The sequence below is a fragment of the Pagrus major genome, chromosome 5, assembly GCF_040436345.1.
Source record: "Pagrus major chromosome 5, Pma_NU_1.0".
Classification (NCBI taxonomy): domain Eukaryota; kingdom Metazoa; phylum Chordata; class Actinopteri; order Spariformes; family Sparidae; genus Pagrus; species Pagrus major.
In genome coordinates, this window is record NC_133219.1 from 3,263,576 (window position 1) to 3,282,558 (window position 18,983).

The 18,983-nt window shown below is 38.4% G+C and overlaps 1 protein-coding gene across 3 annotated transcripts; it reads left to right on the forward strand.

The window, feature by feature from the left end:
* The first annotated feature begins 284 nt into the window (after positions 1–284).
* LOC140995748 (folylpolyglutamate synthase, mitochondrial-like) lies at positions 285–16,791 on the forward strand. 3 transcript variants are annotated; one of them, XM_073465826.1, is made up of 15 exons: positions 285–482; positions 611–779; positions 1,377–1,430; positions 1,518–1,582; positions 5,016–5,130; positions 7,810–7,887; positions 8,003–8,064; positions 8,176–8,278; positions 9,818–9,895; positions 10,149–10,308; positions 10,992–11,072; positions 11,464–11,611; positions 13,062–13,137; positions 13,234–13,294; positions 14,454–16,791. In XM_073465826.1, exons 2-15 carry the CDS (start codon positions 645–647, stop codon positions 14,843–14,845), a joined length of 1,608 nt encoding a protein of 535 aa, XP_073321927.1. In that variant the 5' UTR covers positions 285–482; positions 611–644; the 3' UTR covers positions 14,846–16,791. The 3 variants fall into 3 exon arrangements, with proteins under 3 accessions (XP_073321927.1, XP_073321925.1, XP_073321926.1); XM_073465824.1 differs by having other exon boundaries at positions 611–739; XM_073465825.1 differs by having other exon boundaries at positions 611–739; positions 10,152–10,308.
* The last annotated feature ends 2,192 nt before the right edge of the window (positions 16,792–18,983 follow it).

An 18,983-nucleotide genomic window follows, 5' to 3' on the forward strand; every position in this document is an offset into this window, starting at 1 on the left:
GTGCTTCATTGTACTTGACCGTCCTGAAAAGTGTTAGCTTCTTATTATTATTCTGATATTTTTGGTTACTAAGTAATTAAAATCAGGTTTGAATGTTTAGCATGAAACTAATTAACTTCTGTTTTGACAGTGCTTGCCCACTGAGTCTCTGGCAGCATGATTTATGAGGCTGTAAACAGGCAGAAACCTTGTGCAAACATCCACCTCATGCTGAAAAAAAAGGACAGGAACTTGTTCACACCAGTTTGATATCTCTCCAGCTCAGCCTGTCACGATGTCGCCAAGGTAGTTTACTACTGGCTATTTTACATGTCATGCTCATTTTATAGGCTTCACTTGCATGTAAATTCACATTTCTATAGTATTCATGTAGCAGTGATAGGCTGTTTATTCACGGATAACTACCTGATAACTACCATGAACTGATAACTACCATGGTACTGGGTCAGACTGCTGTTGCGAACAGGACCAAAACTTTCCAAGTGAGTATTTTAATGTATAATCATTCTTACTCTGTATGATCAGAACAAAAAGGTTTCTTTTTTAAACACGCTTTGATTTTTGCTCAAGAAGGGTCACTGTGTGTGTGTGTGTGTGTGCACGTTCTCAGGCGGCTGTGTGTGTCCTGAACAGCCTGCAGAATAATGCTGCAGTGCTGGAGCGGCTGCGTGGACATCAGGAGAATCCAGGCTTCCAGCTTCAGGCCATGCACGGATTCCTCCATCGCACAGGCATCACTGTGCGTGCAAACATTACAATTATTCCATAATCATCCAACGGTGACTGAACTATTCGATTCTTATCTGATTTGATGCATGTACTGGACTTGTTAGCGTCAGGCACACCCGGTCTGTTTACTCACATTAAAGTTTCTCATGTATGCAAATTGATAGTTGAGGTAAACCACAGTGTGCGACACCTTTTATTGATATACTGTAATTATTACAGGCAGGCATTAACATGTATAATATTTAACGTTTAAATGCTGTACCCTAATTTGAACTACTTTGGCTCCTTGAGTTTACCTGAATTTGTTATAATACCTTCTAAACTCTACAAATCATCATTCACCAGCATTCACCTCTATGTAACGTAGTATTTAAAGGTCCTATTTGTAAGAAAAGTTGATTTTTGAGCTTCATTTCCAACTTGTCAAATACCGATGCTTTTGGGATGGTTGGTCCGACAGTCAGTATTTGATGAGTTGGGAATGAAATTAGGACATTTAAGACCAGAACAACAAACCACATGTCAAAATAACAGAGGCCACATAATCAGAAGAGTCAGGACTAACTACTGTATGTACTACTACTACTACTACTACCTCTGTAGTACCTCTGTAGTACCTCTGTTTCTCTAACTGTAACTCCCTCCAGGTGGCTGAATTGGACAAACTCAACATCATCCATGTTACTGGGACCAAAGGGAAGGTAAACCAGTCTTCTGCTGTACTCAAAGGAAAAAAAACAAAAAACTATGACTATGACTGATAAAATGTCATTTTTGTTTTTTTCCAGGGGTCAACATGTGCTTTTACTGAGAGAATACTCAGGACTCACGGCTTTCGGACTGGATTTTACAGGTATCACAAAATCAAGTTTTTCTTTAAATGCATAAACAAATCCTTTAAGAATTAAATTCTATACAAATATTTTTGTGATATCTGAGCAAAAATACATTAACAACTCACAGATAGTTACCATAAGTACCAATAGCAATATGTTTTAGAGAGTCCAGTGAGAATTTTTTTGTTTTTTTCTGTATTAACAAATATCATACATAAAAAACACAAAATTTGGCATTCAAATGCAAACGGGTTTGAATCTGGTTCTTCAGTTGGTAGTCTGGACTTTGTTTTGCTAGTCTCCTCGCCAACTAATCAATGGTTAACTAATGCTGCTGTTATAAGCAGCTGTCTCAGAGATAGTCAGAGTTTATCTCTAGTTTGCTTTGGGTGGGAACAGTATGGTAAAACAGTAATGTCCACACGCTTTCAACTTCTTCAAAGACTCCACACACACTATACACTGCAGAAAGCTGGCAGTTGTGTAGCACTGTGTCACTGTGTCATGGTCAGTGATGTTACTGTAATTGGATTTGAATCATTAGAAGCAAGTGAATTCATTCCAACACTTTGTGAGTGATGTGAAATGAAAATGATGCTGGCCAATGGCAGCCCTGTTCCTGTTACTCATTGGGTTGGGACACATTTAGTGGAAATTGTTCTTAAGTTGATTCATAAAGTAATTCTTAAATATTTTGAAAAAGCCCAACATTTGCTCTTTGAGAGACATAATGGCTTTTTCACATCATTTTGACATGTCCCAGCAGGAGAAGCAGGTGTTACTATATATCTAAATTAAAAACTAATTATCACTGCATTCTATGGGATTTTCAAATGGAATCGAGCAATCATTGATATCATTAACTGATTTTAAAATGATGAATTTAATTGTGTTTGGGTATTATGAAGCACTTCTACGTTTCATAGTGAAGTTAAAGTACTGCAAAGAGTTTTTTACTGTTCATGGAACAGTCCCATACAACTTTTACACCAAAATTAACATGCATACAGGTTTTTTTAAACGCAGGTACAATATGCAATTAACTCTATTCACATTGCCAGGAGGCGAGATTTCCTTTTGATCATTCTTTTTTTTTGTGTGTCCCATTTGTCAGCCTGACTGAGCCAGAAAAACAGGGAAAAGTAGAAAGCAGCAGATTATAAACCTCATCAGACTACATCCAAAAGACGTTAAACTTGTTTTTGAAAAGTCTTTATCAATAACATTCTGAATTAGACACATTGATTTTCTGGCACTAAAATAGAAGTTTCTCAGGACTAAGACATCTCTCTTCTTTGTCATCTCTGTTGAGAGTTGCACATGTGCAGTGCTGATCAGGCAGCTAACTAGGCTCAGACCACACAGAAGCCAGTGACAATGGTTACTTTTTTAGTATCTTTAACTTCAGTCCCTCCTTAATACTCAGTGCTGACTGAATGATGTTCAAGGGCTGTTTGACAGAGACGGATGGAAAGATATTAACAAGCTAATGTCCTTAACGTCACAGCATTGCGCTGGATGGGTGGGGTAAATTATCTTGTTGTGTTCACATCACAACCGAGCTGAGCCAGAGGTGATAAATACCGTGACTGCTGCAGGGTAACTGACTCAGGAGTAAATCCTGATACAAATTCACATTGCACACAAAAGCCAGATGTCAGAGGGTGTTAGTGGGTATTAGGCCAGTCAGTTTAATACTGATGCCTCTACATGACTTACATATGCAAATGAGACAATCAGCATGAATATTGTGGGGTGCCGATTGTAAAGTTGTGTATGCTAAAATAAACAGCAACTTTTCGCCACATTTAGCAGCAAACCACATTTAAAAAACATATGTGAACTTTTTAATGTTACTTTTGACCAGATTTACAGCAATATTTGTGAATTTTGTGATATTTACTTGTCTTGTAAAAATACAATGTCAATGTTAAATCTAAATCTAAATATTAAATGTTAAAAATCTAAATTCGCACTGTCTGGAGGATGGAGTGATTCACCACATCCACCAGCATCCACCACAGAGTCACTGTGGTGACTCTGTGGTGGATGCTGTAGCTGTCGCTGTAACTGTTGCTGTTGTTGCAGACACATTGCTGAAACTCTGTATTGCCGGCAAAACGTCCCTACCAGCGTTTCCAGCTAAGTTGCTGGACATGCTGGCAGGCAACATAAGAGCATGGTGAGGTGACTAACAGTGCAGCGCAATCACTCCGTCTGACTACCAAAAGAAGACCGCGGATAGTGCTCGTTTGCGTCAATGACCTTTAATGTTGGTACTTCCGGTAACAGGCAGTGTGAATTTGCATATTAGCTAAATATTTAGTTTAACCCGTGACATTTAGATTTAACATTTAGCATTTAGATTTAACATTTAATATTTAGATTTAACATTTAATATTTAGATTTAGATTTAAAATATCGATTTAACATATCGATTTTTAACATTTCAATTTAGATTTTTTATTTAGATTTAACATTGACATATTTTTACAAGAGAAATAAATATCACAAAGTTCACAAATTTTGCTGTAAATCTGGTCAAAAGTAACATTTAAAAATTAACATATGTTTTTTAAACGTGGTTTGTTGCTAAATGTGGCAATAAGTTGCTGTTTATTTTTAGCATGCGCAGCTTTACAATCGTTGCCCCATAGAATATTGGCTATTTATAGTTATTATAGTTATTCTTCATGGCTGTCACCAGGTCAGATTCAGACCCAGGGTAGGATAAGTCATAAAATGAAATGTTTTTTTCATGGTGAAGTGCTGATGATGAATTGAATCTCACACATGAGGAAAGAGCCTGTTCTGTAGTCTAGTGGTATGGCATTAAACAAGGTTTACTTTGTTTCATCCTTGTCATATTACGGTTATTAATCCTACATAGCCACAAATATAATGGTCCTGCAAACAGTCACTTCCAAAACAAGTGCAGGCACTAGCCAGATCAAGATCTTTATGACAGGACAAGGTGTCTGCAGGGGTCCCCAGAAAAATGAGCTCCTTGAAGCTGCTATAAACTCAACAGGATGGCTAAACAAGTTTTAAATATAAAATACCTTTGTTTACCTTACTTCTCTACTAAATTTTTTATTTCATGTTTTATTTTCAAGTATTTTTTGGCCTTTTCATGGCTTTATTGACAGGACGGCTTGAGAAATGACAGGAGATGGGGTGAAATAGAGGGGGGATGATATGCAGCAAATGGCCACAGGTCAGACTCCAACCCTGGGCCGCTGCAGTGAGGACAACGCCTCTGTACATGGGTCACGTGCTCTACCAACTGAGCTACTGGGGTGCCCCATTTCATGTTTTCATGTCAGTTTAATGAAAAATGATTTGACTTGCTTTCAAAAACATCTCAAAAATCAGGTGGATAAACTCAGGGTTTTTTGTTCCGAGAAGTTTCTTTTAGCTTTAAAATAACCACATTTTCCTGCCCCTCAGCTCTCCACACCTTGTTCATGTCAGAGAGAGAATCCGCATCAGTGGATCACCAATCAGCAAACAGCTTTTCACTAAGTACTTTTGGGAGGCCTATGGGCGGCTAGAGGACACAAAGGTAGGCTCTGAAGTGCTGTTCTATACATAGAGGCAGGAGGGATTTGTTTGGTCTTCTTCTCTGGTTTAAAGCCAAATAAAAACACATGGAGCACATTCACACACTTCATTTTGACATACATAGTCACCATCTTATAGACAGCTTTAGTTAAAGGAATAGTTCACCCAAAACTGAAACTTCAGTCATTATCTACTCATTATCATGTCAGTGAAAAGCAGTATGGGGCAAGTTACTTTCAAAATGCAATATATTACATATTACTAGTTATTTTAGTTCATCAAGTAATATATTATGTTACAATATTACTGTCTGCGTAGAGTAATGCATTACTTATTACACTACTTTTTAGTTACTTTTGACAAAATTCCCAACTAACTTATATAGAACAATTAAATAGCCTAGATCTTTTTAAATAAAGGAATGTCCTTGGACACAGGGATGAGCAGGCAGACAAAGGATCAAAGTCTGATATATTATGAGATGGGAATAAATATTTTTAATTGTAGGCTTAGTCGTATGGAACACAATAGACCTATACCTTCTATAATGTAGCCTATAATGACATGACAAGACAAAAATCTTTTTTTCTTGCCTTTTTATTTTTATCCATAGAACAAGGAATGCATGAGCATATTTGATTCAACAATGTAAATTAAAGTGCACTCGGAGGATTAGGCTTCATCATTAGGCTCATTTCAGTCACACAGAGACTGAACAAAGAACTTATAGGCTCGGCTGTATTAAACACACACAGCCTATATTAATATGGTCATGTTGGAGTGGATGGTTTCTTAAAAAAACAACGATAAGCGTTTCACTTCGGTCAGTAAAGTGGATTGCAATGCGTTACATGACATAACCGTAGTAATATATTACTAAAATAAGTAACACGTTATATTATGCCCTTACCGCTAAAAGAAATAGCCTATATTACTGTAATGCGTTGCTTTTGTAACGCGTTACCCCCAACACTGATGAAAAGCCAGGTTAAGTTTCATTATCCAGAAACCATTTCTGGAGCTTCACATCAAAACAGCATTACATTATTCTCTTAAACAGCTGAAGTGGTTGGGACTTGTTTCAAAACATAATAAAAACAAAAGAAAAACATTAAATGGCTCCTAAATTTATTTGAACAGACATTATTTACACCCGTTTTAAAGCCAAAATCATCACTGTACTGTAGCTGCTAAGCTAAAAGTGTGACCGCGCACCCCGTCCCTGAGGTGGGTCCATGAGCTTGACGATGGTAAATGTGTTTGTATTTCAACAGGTGACTGAAGTAAAGAAAATGTTTATTACAGCAGATGATATGATAATTGAGTCTTGTCAGAAAGTCATTTGGCCTTTAGACTATATGCAGAGACTTTGTGATGGAGGGGCGTCTGCTTTGAGCAGCAAGCAGGAAGAATCCCCCCATGGAGTCCAGACACTGGTGGTGGTGATTGATGACTCTTCTGAGACAGATAGGCTGATGAGACGATGAAGGTGATGAAGGTGATGAATCTGCAAAGGCTGGGTGGTGATGGTGAGGTAGAGGGGGCGTGCAAAACAGCAGTATGAATGAAATAATGGCAGAGGGCATCATATTTAAAAAGACAGCAGCAAGATGATAGGCTAACAGTGAAGGTGTGTTGCTGTGTTATTGGATAGATGTGACCAGCTGATGAGAGCAGCTGACATCAATCGACGGCCAGGATAATGAGGCAGCAAATTAGGACTTTATGAGCATGCGTGAGAGGAGCAAATGACATGATGGTATGAGTTATAAACTAAAGGCTGAAGCATGCAATAGAGTAGTCTTCCTGTCTGAACTTTCACTAGTCCGTCATATGTCATGTCAGAAGTTATGTTCTACAAATCTGTTGCAGTGAATCCTAAATGCACAACACAGTTTTGGACATTTTATTCTATTTTAGAGATAAGCAAAGTCATCACAATTCGTCCTGAGGGGGGCATGAGTGCCTATACCAGATTTCATGGCAACTCATCCAATAGTTGTTGTAACAATTCTGTCTGAACTGATGAGGTGGACTGAGAGTCTGACATACTAACATTGTCATCCACCGAGCACTAGCATGGCTAGAGGTGACAGCATCAGTCATTTGATCAAATATTTGAAATGGTCTATCTTTATAGTTTCCAAACAGACAACTGTGGCCATGAGAATCACTGTCCTCTCTCAAGCAAAGGTGTAAGTTCAGTGAGCTTCTTAAGATGGATGTTGAGCTGAAAGGATTTAAGTATTTCGACACTTTGGAAGGAAATTTGTCATCATTTAAGGCAGCAAATATTCCTACCAGAGCAGAAACATTATTATTAGTGACAGCCTTAAAGAAAATCAGTCAAGTCTTAATGTAACACACAACAAAGCTCATAAATCATGCATTATTAGTTTCTTGATTGAGAACACATTATCTGTACCAATGTAAACCATAATCATAACACTTACCAGCCATATTTAGGATTTTTTTTTTAAATCAAGCTTCAACTGTACCTTTTAAATTAGCTATTTTAAGACCAGTCTTTTAAAAGATCACATCGTATCATTCATCAATCATAAAAAAGGGACATTTTTCTGAAACCTAATAGCACTGCTTATTAAGTGTGCTTAAAGTTTGGATTCATATCAAACTATCATAAGTGTTAGATAAACTAAACCCAGTGAGCTCTCCACAGGATGCCCACGGAGGCACTATGCCCTTCTTTTTCCAGTTCCTGACTTTGTTGGCCTTCCATGTCTTCCTACAGGAGCGGGTGAGTGAAACACACACACACACACACACACACACACACACACACACACACACACACACACACACACACACACACACACACACACTAAGTCTGAATCAGTCCTCTGTAAACACAGGTGGATTTAGCCGTGATTGAAGTTGGGATTGGAGGGCAGTATGACTGCACAAACATCATCAGGTAATGTTATACCTTGCTAATGGGTTGAATCATATTGGTTAATTATCTGTCTTGCTTATAGTAATAAAAGTGTTCTTGCTGCAGTCAGTAAACATTGTGTCTGGTCCACAGGAAGCCATGGGTATGTGGGATCTCATCTCTTGGATTTGATCACTGCAGTTTGCTTGGAGACACTATGGAGGAGATCGCTTGGCAGAAGGCTGGGATTTTCAAGGTTAAACAAAGTTCCTCCACTAAGTGTGACAAACAAATCAGACAAAATAACTATTTATATAAGCTCAGTTTATTGTCATCATGAAATCTCATTGAGATCAAGATCTCTTTTGCCAGAGAAATTTTAGTACAGCAGAGAGCGACATATCAAGAGCACATAAACCAGGATGAGACGTTTACCTTTTTATTTGTAATTGATTCAATGTATTAATGTGCAACGTGGTGGGAAGTGCTCTTTCCTAGTTCAGAATTTACCTGAGAGGTAATTAAAGTTCAACAGACTTGAGATGTGCTCTGGTGAGCAGTGGTGGATCACAGCACTATGAAAATAAAGCTGCTGTCTATGCATTAGGCTACTTCAGTTTCAGTACCACTAACTGTCTGGATGGCTCGTAGATTCAATAGGTTGTTGAGAATAAACCATATTTTGTCTAGTCAGCATTCAGTACAAGCCTAAACATATGTGATGATTCCTGAAAGATGCAGCCCAGGTAATGTTTCTGCAAACTACTGATACCTTAATACATGTATACTGTATGTGTCATAGGCTATGTACCATGTTGGCATTTCTACAAAACGTGTCATAACATGTTCACAGTACATGTATTTACTGACTTCATGTCAGTGGGTGGAGAGGATGGTGGTGGGAGGCGGGAAGACCGTCAGGCCAGTGAACGCAGTTTTCAGCCTGGTTTCACTCCCAATGCGTCAAATATAGCAGTCTTGTTAGTGACCCTACATGCTAAAGTTTGACGCTGTAGGTACACCTCTAGCATCACTTCTTGATCATCATCACTTTCTACAAGAAGCTGGGACTTCTCCAGCTTTTTGTAGTGAGCAAAACAGGTATTTTAAGCTAAAACATGATGTTGTCCAAACTTAACCAAGTGTTTTTTGTGCCTAAACATAACCAGAGCATAAGCACAGCGTTTGGCAAGAGAGAAGGTTTTTTTTTTCCTCAACATGGCAAGTTTTTCCTCACTCGAATCCTGGGCTATATAAATAAAATTGATTTGATTTAGAATGTGAAAATTAAACCTTGACAAACATGAAGTTGCAATATAAAGAAATGTAAAGTTTAAGAGGGAGTGTAAGCTTCTTACCTCTGCCAAGGAAGTTCTGTTTTCAACCGTGTCTGTTTTTTTTGATGGTCAGTTAGTTTGTCAGCAGGGTTACACAAAAAACTATGGACGGATTTCCACTAAACTTAGATGCAGGATGGGTCTCGGCCAAGAATAGACCCCATTAACCTTTGGTGTGGATCCAGACAAAGAGACGGATCCAGGAATTTTTTTCTCACTTTCTTGACATAGTGAGATAAGGTGTTATTTCTGCAGGGGATAAAGCCTGGATCTTGAAGAAAAAAATCTGGTGCATTTAGGGGGCTGGTATCTATGAGTGAGAAATTAACTTCACACTTTAAGACTCACAGAGCAAAGCAATAAGTAATAACTGAAACTTTCAACAGTAACCATGAAGCCAGAGTGACAGACAGATGTTATTTGTAGTTCAGTGTTTTGATGGCTGCCTCTGTCCTCAGCCAGGTGTCCCAGCATTAACCATCAGACAACAAGCCAGTCCTCTGAGAGTCCTGCAGCACAGAGCTGAAGCCATCAGGGTGAGGAGACTGTCTCGTCTTTGGCCTTTCCTTCAAATCCAAAAATATGACTTTAACAATACAATAAGAGGCACGCATTTTTGTTATCCACATTCAAACAAATTTATGTAATGACACTTAGTAGTTGTGGAGCATGGGAGTTTATTTTCCTGTTATTTCCCAAGCTGAGATACTACAGTTCTAACATTCAAAGCAAACACATTACCTTATTAGCATTGAAACGTTCCTGTGACTCATTAATCTCTTTTCTCAGCAGTGTCCTCTGTGGGTGTGTCCTGAGCTGGATCAATATGAAGCTATGGTTGGTCCTGTGATTCTGGGACTGGCAGGAAAACACCAGCGCTCAAATGCGTCACTTGCCCTACAGCTCAGCCATAGTTGGCTGCAACGCTACAAGGTCGAGGAGAGAGGAGGTACAGCTTTGGGTGTATCTGAGCAAGAGCTGTTTTGAGGCAAGCTGGCACCCAAATATGACTGTGAAATGTTTTATCTTTCAAAACGAGATCAAGGAGGCACTACGGTCATTAAAAATTCAAATATATATAAATATGTGGACCTTAAACAAAGGATTCTTTCTTTATAGCTGTCAACTTTCTTAGGTTTGACACTATTCTTTGTGAGGTACAATACTGAAAGTGTAAATATCTAGGTAACATATAATGTTACCTACAACAGCCATGCCATATCTGTTTGTTTGTTGGGCAGTTGGTTTGTCAGCAGGATTATACAAAAACTACGGAATGGAACTTGGACAGAGGTTGGGTCACGGCCTAGAATAGACCACATTAACTTTTGGTGTGGATCCAGGAATTCCTTACTTTCTTTGATATTGCGAGATAGGCCGTTTTCTACATTTTGGTCAGAGAATAGTGCATGGATCTTGATGAAAGAAATCAGATGTATTTAGGTGGCTGGTATCTAGAGCTGGTGAGCTAAAATTATGGTTCAGCAGTTATGGGTGGTTTGACATTTAGAGGTATACAGTGATACACATTTGCATCTTTTGTCCCTAACCTGTGAACATGTGAATAGTTCTTCATTCTTATTAAAGACAATATGGACTGTGATGAAATCTTACAGATGTGACTCATTGCAGATGGCCTCAGTTTAGCTCAAGCTGCCTACACACCAGGCTGCCCTGCAGTCACTTTCCAGCCCAGTGCAGCCATGCTGAAAGGCAAGTTTTGTCATCTTCTGATTAATAATGTGGATTTTTCTGTTCTTAACCAGAAAATATTGAGTGGATATCTGCATCTTATATTATATATTGGTTAGAAATAAAAAATAGACTACTAAAAAAAATGTCCACAGTTGCTTTCTGAATTCTCTTGTGAAGTTACAAATTTTCTCTCGTATTACTTCCTTTTTATCTTATCATAATATGATTTAATTCCCTCCTCCATGTCATCATAACCAATCGGATGCTCACTCATTTCCTGACCGAAGACCTAATTGGACTATGGTGTCTCTATGGATCAAAGAAAAAAAAAGAGAATGCATCGCAAACAGTGCAATAAGTGCAATTTAAAGTATTACTGGGTGACTCCCCCCCCTCCTTATTCCTCCAGGTCTCCAGGAAACAGAGTGGTTAGGACGAAACCAGATTCTGAGGTGTGGTTCTGTCGCATATTACCTGGACGGAGCCCACACCACAGCCAGCATGCAGGCCTGTGTATGCTGGTTTAGACAGGAGACACTGCAGAGGGACCAGACTCAGTAAGAGAACACTAGCAACACCACATTTTAACTCAAAAGCCTCGAGATGGACACACAATAGAGTTCAAACATGTAAACCCGATACAAAAGTGCGTGATGCTGGAAATAAGGTCACTTAAAGCCTTTACAGTTTAGGCACTAACCCTGAAATCCAAATTTAGGGCTGAACAATTATTCAACACGATAGTCTCCTTATATATGACCAGGGCCATCAGTAGCATTTTTAAAAATGTGAGTTTCTAAGTCCAAATTTCCCCAAACTCACCTTCAACCTCAACCCAACAGCAGAAAAAGAATCTGCATTCATGATTGTCAGACTGCTGTTTCAAAACCTCCTCCAAACTGCATTATAGTTTAATTCAACTTAATTATATTCAAATGTGAGGATTAGCCAAAAAAATACTTGAATTACTATTGAGCCAGAAGGTGTCATTTATGTATAATCAGTGGTGGAAATGTTATCAGCAACATATATTTAAAGAATGAAAAGTAAAAGTATTTTCTGTGCAGCAGAGTGGCTCCTGACATATTCATTTATATTCAGACTCCTTCATGTTTTCCTTCCTCAATCTTCATCAATTAAAATATAGATAGAGTAAAAGTATGTTATTTTCTTTTGAGGTGTAGCGAAGTGCAAGTATAACGTAACATAAATGGAAAACTGTACAACTTATATGTAAGTAGAGTACTTGAGTAAATGGACTTTATTAAATTACATTTCTGTGTGTAGTTTAAAACATACCTTTGTAGGTCATTTTAACCCACAAATATCCCAAAATGACGGTGTTCTCAGTGCTGTTCTCCTGGTTATTACACATTCTGTTTGTATTCACTCACATGTTCACTTTAAGTAAAGGACACAGTTTGAGAATTCATTAATACAACAATATCAACTGGATACATTTATATTAAAAAAAATCCAAAAATGCTTTCATTGCTGGATCTTTTAACCCAACTTATCATCTTTTTAGGAAATGCATGTCTGGACACACTTAAACAGTTTTTTCACCCAAATGCAAAATTGACATTTTCTTACTTAACCTTTCAAGTGTCGAGCCACATACAGTAGATAGTTCTGGGTTGTACAGGTTTTGAGCTGTCTGTCTGTCTGTGAGATTTTCTGCCTCCACCACACTGGACATGAATGGAGTAACTGGTGCTGGAGATGGATACTGTACCTGGACCAAACTATCTGCATGGCTAGATATTAGGGTTGGGCATCTCTGGTGTGAGGCCTATACAATACACATCTCGATACACTGTCAACGATCCGATGCATTAAAGATGCATGCAGCAACTACCGACGCGATGTGATTCATACCTCAATGATGATGCACTGCAATTCAACACAATGTGATTCAACACAGAGCGATTTGATGTGATACAATGGGATTGGACAATGCAAAGGAATGATGCTACGCAATTCAATGAGTCTCTGTCTGCATTACAGAGGCCCTGGAGTCAAAATTTTGCTCTTTAACACAACAGGAGAGAGGGACTCTGCTGCTTTACTCACACTGCTGGTGGTGAGTTTGAGAGAAACTACAATGGCACCACATAGAATGAATTAACACAACACTGCATGTGTATGTGCCATTAAACTGACTCTGTGTGACTTGCAGCCATGCCAGTTTGACTATGCACTGTTCTGCCCCAACATCACAGAAACAACAAGCAGTACAGGTGAGACGGGAAGACGTACTGATGTATTGTCAGTTAACTTTATTGTAACCAGTGGCCAGACTGGAACGTTTTTCTGTCTGATTTCATGTTACCTGCATTTTGTTAGAATACTGGAAAGTGTAACAATTAGCTTGTCATGTGCTTCTTGAAGAAAGTGAGTCAGCATGTTAATACATACTTCTTAGTGTCTCTGTAATTTCCACTGTCTGTGGGCCTTTTTTCAGCAGTCCCATCACATTTTTTCATTCATTTCATTCTTTCTCTCACTAGCTACCTATTTGAAAGTGACCACCCGCTGTGTATGTGCACTTTTGACCCTGATGTAATGTAACCAGTTATATGGTTTCATCATCATATTCAAAGTTTTACGTGAATCAGTTTCTTGAACATTTTATTGTTAGATGGAAATAATTTACCTCATTAATATGTAATACAAATGCCTGTATTTCCATGAAAATAAATAACAAAACACAATGCAGTACATACAGTATATGGCAAATACAGCAGCCCCCTTACTTCCTACTGGGTTTTCACGGCCCAGTGCTGAACTTCCCAAGACCCAGTAGTGGTCCACAAACCAGTGGTTAGGAAGCCCTGCTGTACACTAAGGATAGACCGCTTATTGGCCAGGCTGATTATTGCATATGATATTCATAATTTTTCAGATGATCAGAAGCAGTGTTTTTTTTCTTTTAATCTAATTGCCGATAAAACACATTTTTGAAAGTGCTTTGACGCAGCATGTCATCGAAAGTAACCAGTAACTAAAGTTATCAAACAAATATAGTGACTAAGCAGTACAATATTTGCCTCCAAGATGTAGTGGAGTGGAAGTATAATGTAGCAGAGAGAAAGAACAAGAACCTCAAAATTGTACTGAATTACTGTACTAGTAAATACACATGTATTTATCAAAATGCTTGACTAACATTTTGATTTGGGTTACTTTGTGTCCCTGCTGCAGGTTTTAGCACACTCTATGTATTTTTACAGAGATATTCCTTTCTGATTTAGGATTGATTTTCACTGAATTATTCTGCATCACCTCTGTACTGCATAAGAAGTGATGTATTGATCACCAACTCAAATGCAGTTTTGTTGTATTTATTTTCACTACCATTGGTCATTACATGACTGTGCTTTTCTTGTGCTGCTGCAGTTAACCACAGCGTCAGTGTGTGTGTGCAGCACATGCTGGCTCGCTGCAGAGACAACCAGAGCAGCTGGCAGGGCCTGAATGCAACAGGAACAACAAATCAGCACCATCGCCCTCTGGTGACCAGCTCTTCGAGTCACAGCCAAGTGTTCCCCTGCATCCTCAGCGCCCTCCAGTGGATCAGTGGGAGAGAGGCGCTTGAGCCGGCCCCTGCTGGACTGTTCAGCTCCTCAGTCCCTCCTCAGTCCACTGGGCTCCCTGTCAGGCTGAGAGAGGCAGGCCACGTCTCTGTGCTGGTGACTGGCAGCCTGTACCTGGTGGGAGGAGTGCTGAAACATCTGGAATCAGAGATCAGCACCACCGGTGATCACTGTGATCAGTCTCTAGGATCATGAGCTATGAGCTCATTGTGAGTTTCTCCCAGTAGGGCTTTCCTTAGAACTTTATATTTTATATTTTGTTCGTATATATAACTCGGCAGCAACACTACAGCCCTTTAGTTCAGCTAAACTTATATGCTCAATAATTATTTATAATATCCTTTTTTTTCTTCTTTTTTTTAAACTTTATTTTAAGACATTATTTCAATGATGTTCCTATCTGGAGACATAATATGTTAACAGTCAGTACATAGTAAAGTATTGTATGTATCCTCTGTGGTATAACTATATGGTAATGTCTTCTGTTGTGTCCACGTCATTATCCCAGTACTGTTTCTACTGTCATAGCGAAATTACTTCCTACTTGAGATTGTTTATGGTGTCACTATGACATCATATAATTATTATCACACCATATAGCCAGATGTATATGGACCCACTCTTCTGGTTTGAGTGTCTCTAGCAGATGTTGGACCCTGGCTGTAGGGATTATCTCTTATTCAGACCTTATTCCTCCAGCATCAGTGAGGTCCAACGCTGATACTGGAGGATAAGGTCCAGTTCTCAGACAATGTTCCAGTTCATTCCAAAGGTGTTGGATGGGGTTGAGGTCAGAGCTCTGTACAGGCCAGTCATTTTCTTTCACATCAGTCTGGAAAACTAATTTCTTTATAGAGCTGGCTTTGTGACTTGTCATGTTGAAACAGGAAAGGAAGAAACACGTTCCTATTGAAACTATAGACTCAGTCTCAGACCAAACGGTGTGAAAAGTATACTTTTGGCCGTGTAGTGTATCATTATACCAAGTAATGTAAGATACATACAAAACATAGTGTAAAATGTTACATGTTTTACATTATTGGGGAAAAAGGCGGCTACTGTGATATGAAGTTTTGCATTGTATGTTTGCATGTTAAATCAGGTTGTTAGCCGATCACTGCAGGAACTTAGTAATCACACATGACAGGCTTTGCCCTTACTGAAGCTTTCAATAATTAAATCTGCATGTGCTTTCATCCAATTACATCATTTACTAAAAACAATATATCAGCCCATAAAATGATTCCTACAATCTGTCTAACATTCTATAATAATAATTTTTGTGTGTTTCATGGGTCTCAAGTAAACGTATCATGAATTCATTATGCATATTGTATGCTACATGTCATTCAATAAGTTCCTATCACATCACTATTGTAACAGAATCATTTTTTTCCCCCAGAAGGTTTACATGTCTCATTCAGCTGTATTTATGAGCATTTATAAACAGATTTCTTTCACTCATAGCCTCACTGCAGGCTGTTGTATTGTCAGTACAACATTATGTGTATTATTTTCATCACTACTTGAATGTTGTATCTCCGTCTCAGTTTACAGCAGTGTTAAATCTGAGTTATGAGTTATGAGTGACATAAACAAAACTTGACGTTTGATAATCTAATTTTCATTTCACTATACTGATGTATTTTCAGTTCTCTGTTTGGAATTAAAATGCTTGATGACAAACACTCATTCAAAATTGAATTGAATTGCAAAATAAAAGTTGTCTGTTTTGCTCAAAGTTTAACATTGAATAAAGTAATTCGACAAGTTTATATTCAATAATCTGAACTACTGTAGTTTGGCAATGTCACAAGATTGCATTATGTATGTGAGACTCTATCCTCCTTGTTTCTCCTGATTGGGTTTGTGTGTGGGTGTTGGGGTGGGGCGGGTGGGGGGTGGTGCCTCCTTTTCTTTTCTTTTTTCTTTTTTTTTTTTTTACTTATTTTTATGTACTTTTGGTTTGATTTTGCTTGCACCTATGAAGTGCAAGGTTAACACCAATATCTTTATTATTTTTCAATTTAGTTTTTACAGTCAATTTTGTACTGTTTTCTATTAATGTCAATTAATGAGTCATGTTCTTTGGCTGTAGCTTGTATTCTTGTTAAATAAACATTTGATCACAAAAAAAAAAAGATTGCATTATGTAAACAAACACTTTCGAAACTGTCTTCAAAATGTTAACAAGCCAACTCCTGTCCAGCGGTGGAAATGGCCATGTTTTGCTTTTTCATTTTAATTTTTTTTTTAAATTTACTCACTGTACATTTTCAAATTATGTTACTTTTTTATAGATAGATGGATAGATAGATAACTTTATTAATCCCTGAGGGGAAATTCGGTCATCATAGCAGCAGGTACATTCAGTACAAATACAATAAAAATATAAGGGCAAATATAGAGGCAATAAGAAACAATAAAGTACTGTATACAATATGCAACAAAAACAATAGAATAGAACGTTCCTAACAAAAGAATACTATTATTTCCCTTCTTTGGTTAAATTACAACCTCATTATGCCTCATAGGGAAATAACGTAATTGTATGTCTTATTATTTTCAATTCTATATGGACTGATTTTAATTATGACCTAATATATCTTCCATACAGAGGAGTCTCTGAAACTGACACTGCAACTGTTAATTTCTGAACAGCCGTTTCTGATTTAATTTGGGAACACACTCATATTTATAGTTAAGCAATCAGTAGACTAAAGGTTACATTTTTATCACTAACTCTAATAATGTTTGTGTAGTTAACTCTGTAACACACATGAGGTGGATGTGGAAACGAGTGATGAACTACGAGCTTGTCAGTCTGTGTATTCCTCTGCCTCACTAGTTGTTTGGAGACTGCTCGTGTTTCAGTCCACACATGCAAAAGACTGGTGCAATCATATCAACGAGCATTGTCTGCACTGAATCTAGTGAAGCTGAGACAGACTTTTTGGTGCATTGTCATCAGAGCAGGTCTATGTGTGTGTTTGTGTGCAGGCTGAGAGAGCTGCCCCTCCCCCTCACAGCGCTCAGATGACAGGCATGAGAGGGGGAGACATCTCTCTTCTGGGTTGGGAGTAGCAACAATACAGCATATACAGCAGCACCCCATACAAATATTAAATATCTTCAAAATCTGAAGGCCCTTGACTTTTGCTTGTGTGGCTCTGCTCGACAAAGAGAATCGTCACTAGCATCATTTGTTTGTATCTGCCTAAACGGATGGGTTACTATCTGCAGTAGAAAATAAAAGGTAAAGGTACCAGAAGTGAGTTGAGTTGAGTTGAGTGAAGCTGTACCATGGAGTGGAAAAGAAGCTCTAGAGTTGGAAGAACCTGGGGGGTCAGGGCCTCTCTGGCAGGATAAAATGAGCCTGTCTGATATTCAGACTGAACTCGCGAAAATGCAGAGATCAGAACTGCTTTTCAAGAGATTTACACCAGACGAGGTCTAAGACTTAAGGCATTTTGACTACACCTTGTAGTAGACCTGTTATTGTATAACCTGTTAAATGGTATAAGTTATTCTGTCCTCTCTCCATCTCTCCTCTTCTATCATCCACAGTCACTCTCTAAACCCAGTCTTATCATGCATCTATTTGTATGACGTGGTCTCAATAATAACCTATAGTTTCTATCAGAATACATACAAGCTTTGCCGTAATTGTATCCGTGTAATCCTTGCTGAACCACAATAGGAGCAGGCATGTTTCATGTTTTCTGTACAAAAATAATCCTTGCTTTCTGCATCCTATCCTCTCACTCATACTCTTTTCTATTCCTTTGTTGTTTTCTTGCTGCAAATCAGCGCACAGACAACTTGGACTGCTTGGACTGAGTCATTCCTATGTCATGTCTCGCGTGTGTAGTGTGTGACCCCTGTCGCTGATCAGTCATGTAGTGTGCAAAGCACAATGACTGCAAGACTCCTGATTACAGGGCCGCAAGTTGTGTAGTGTGAACAGGACAGTGATCTGACGACTTTGAAAGTCATTGTCTGACCAAGGCATTAGGGTATGTGCAATAGACAGAAACTGTGTCAATCATAGCTACCATGGCTATACCCTTTAAGTTCCTATGGGCTGAGCTTATTATGATCATCATACTTGTTCTGTCCTCAGGTTAAAAGGAAAGGAATGTTTGCATTGTTTCTTGCTATAAGTTTAATTCATGTATTATTCTGTTTATTGCAATGAAAAGAGACACAGGTAGTAAAAAGAAGAGCTTTTATTTTGACATGTGCTTTTATTTTGACATGCACTTTTTGTTTACTTCAGAACGATCCCATGAGCCTCCAGTCCGAAATTGCCAGAACGTCGCTAGCACGTTAG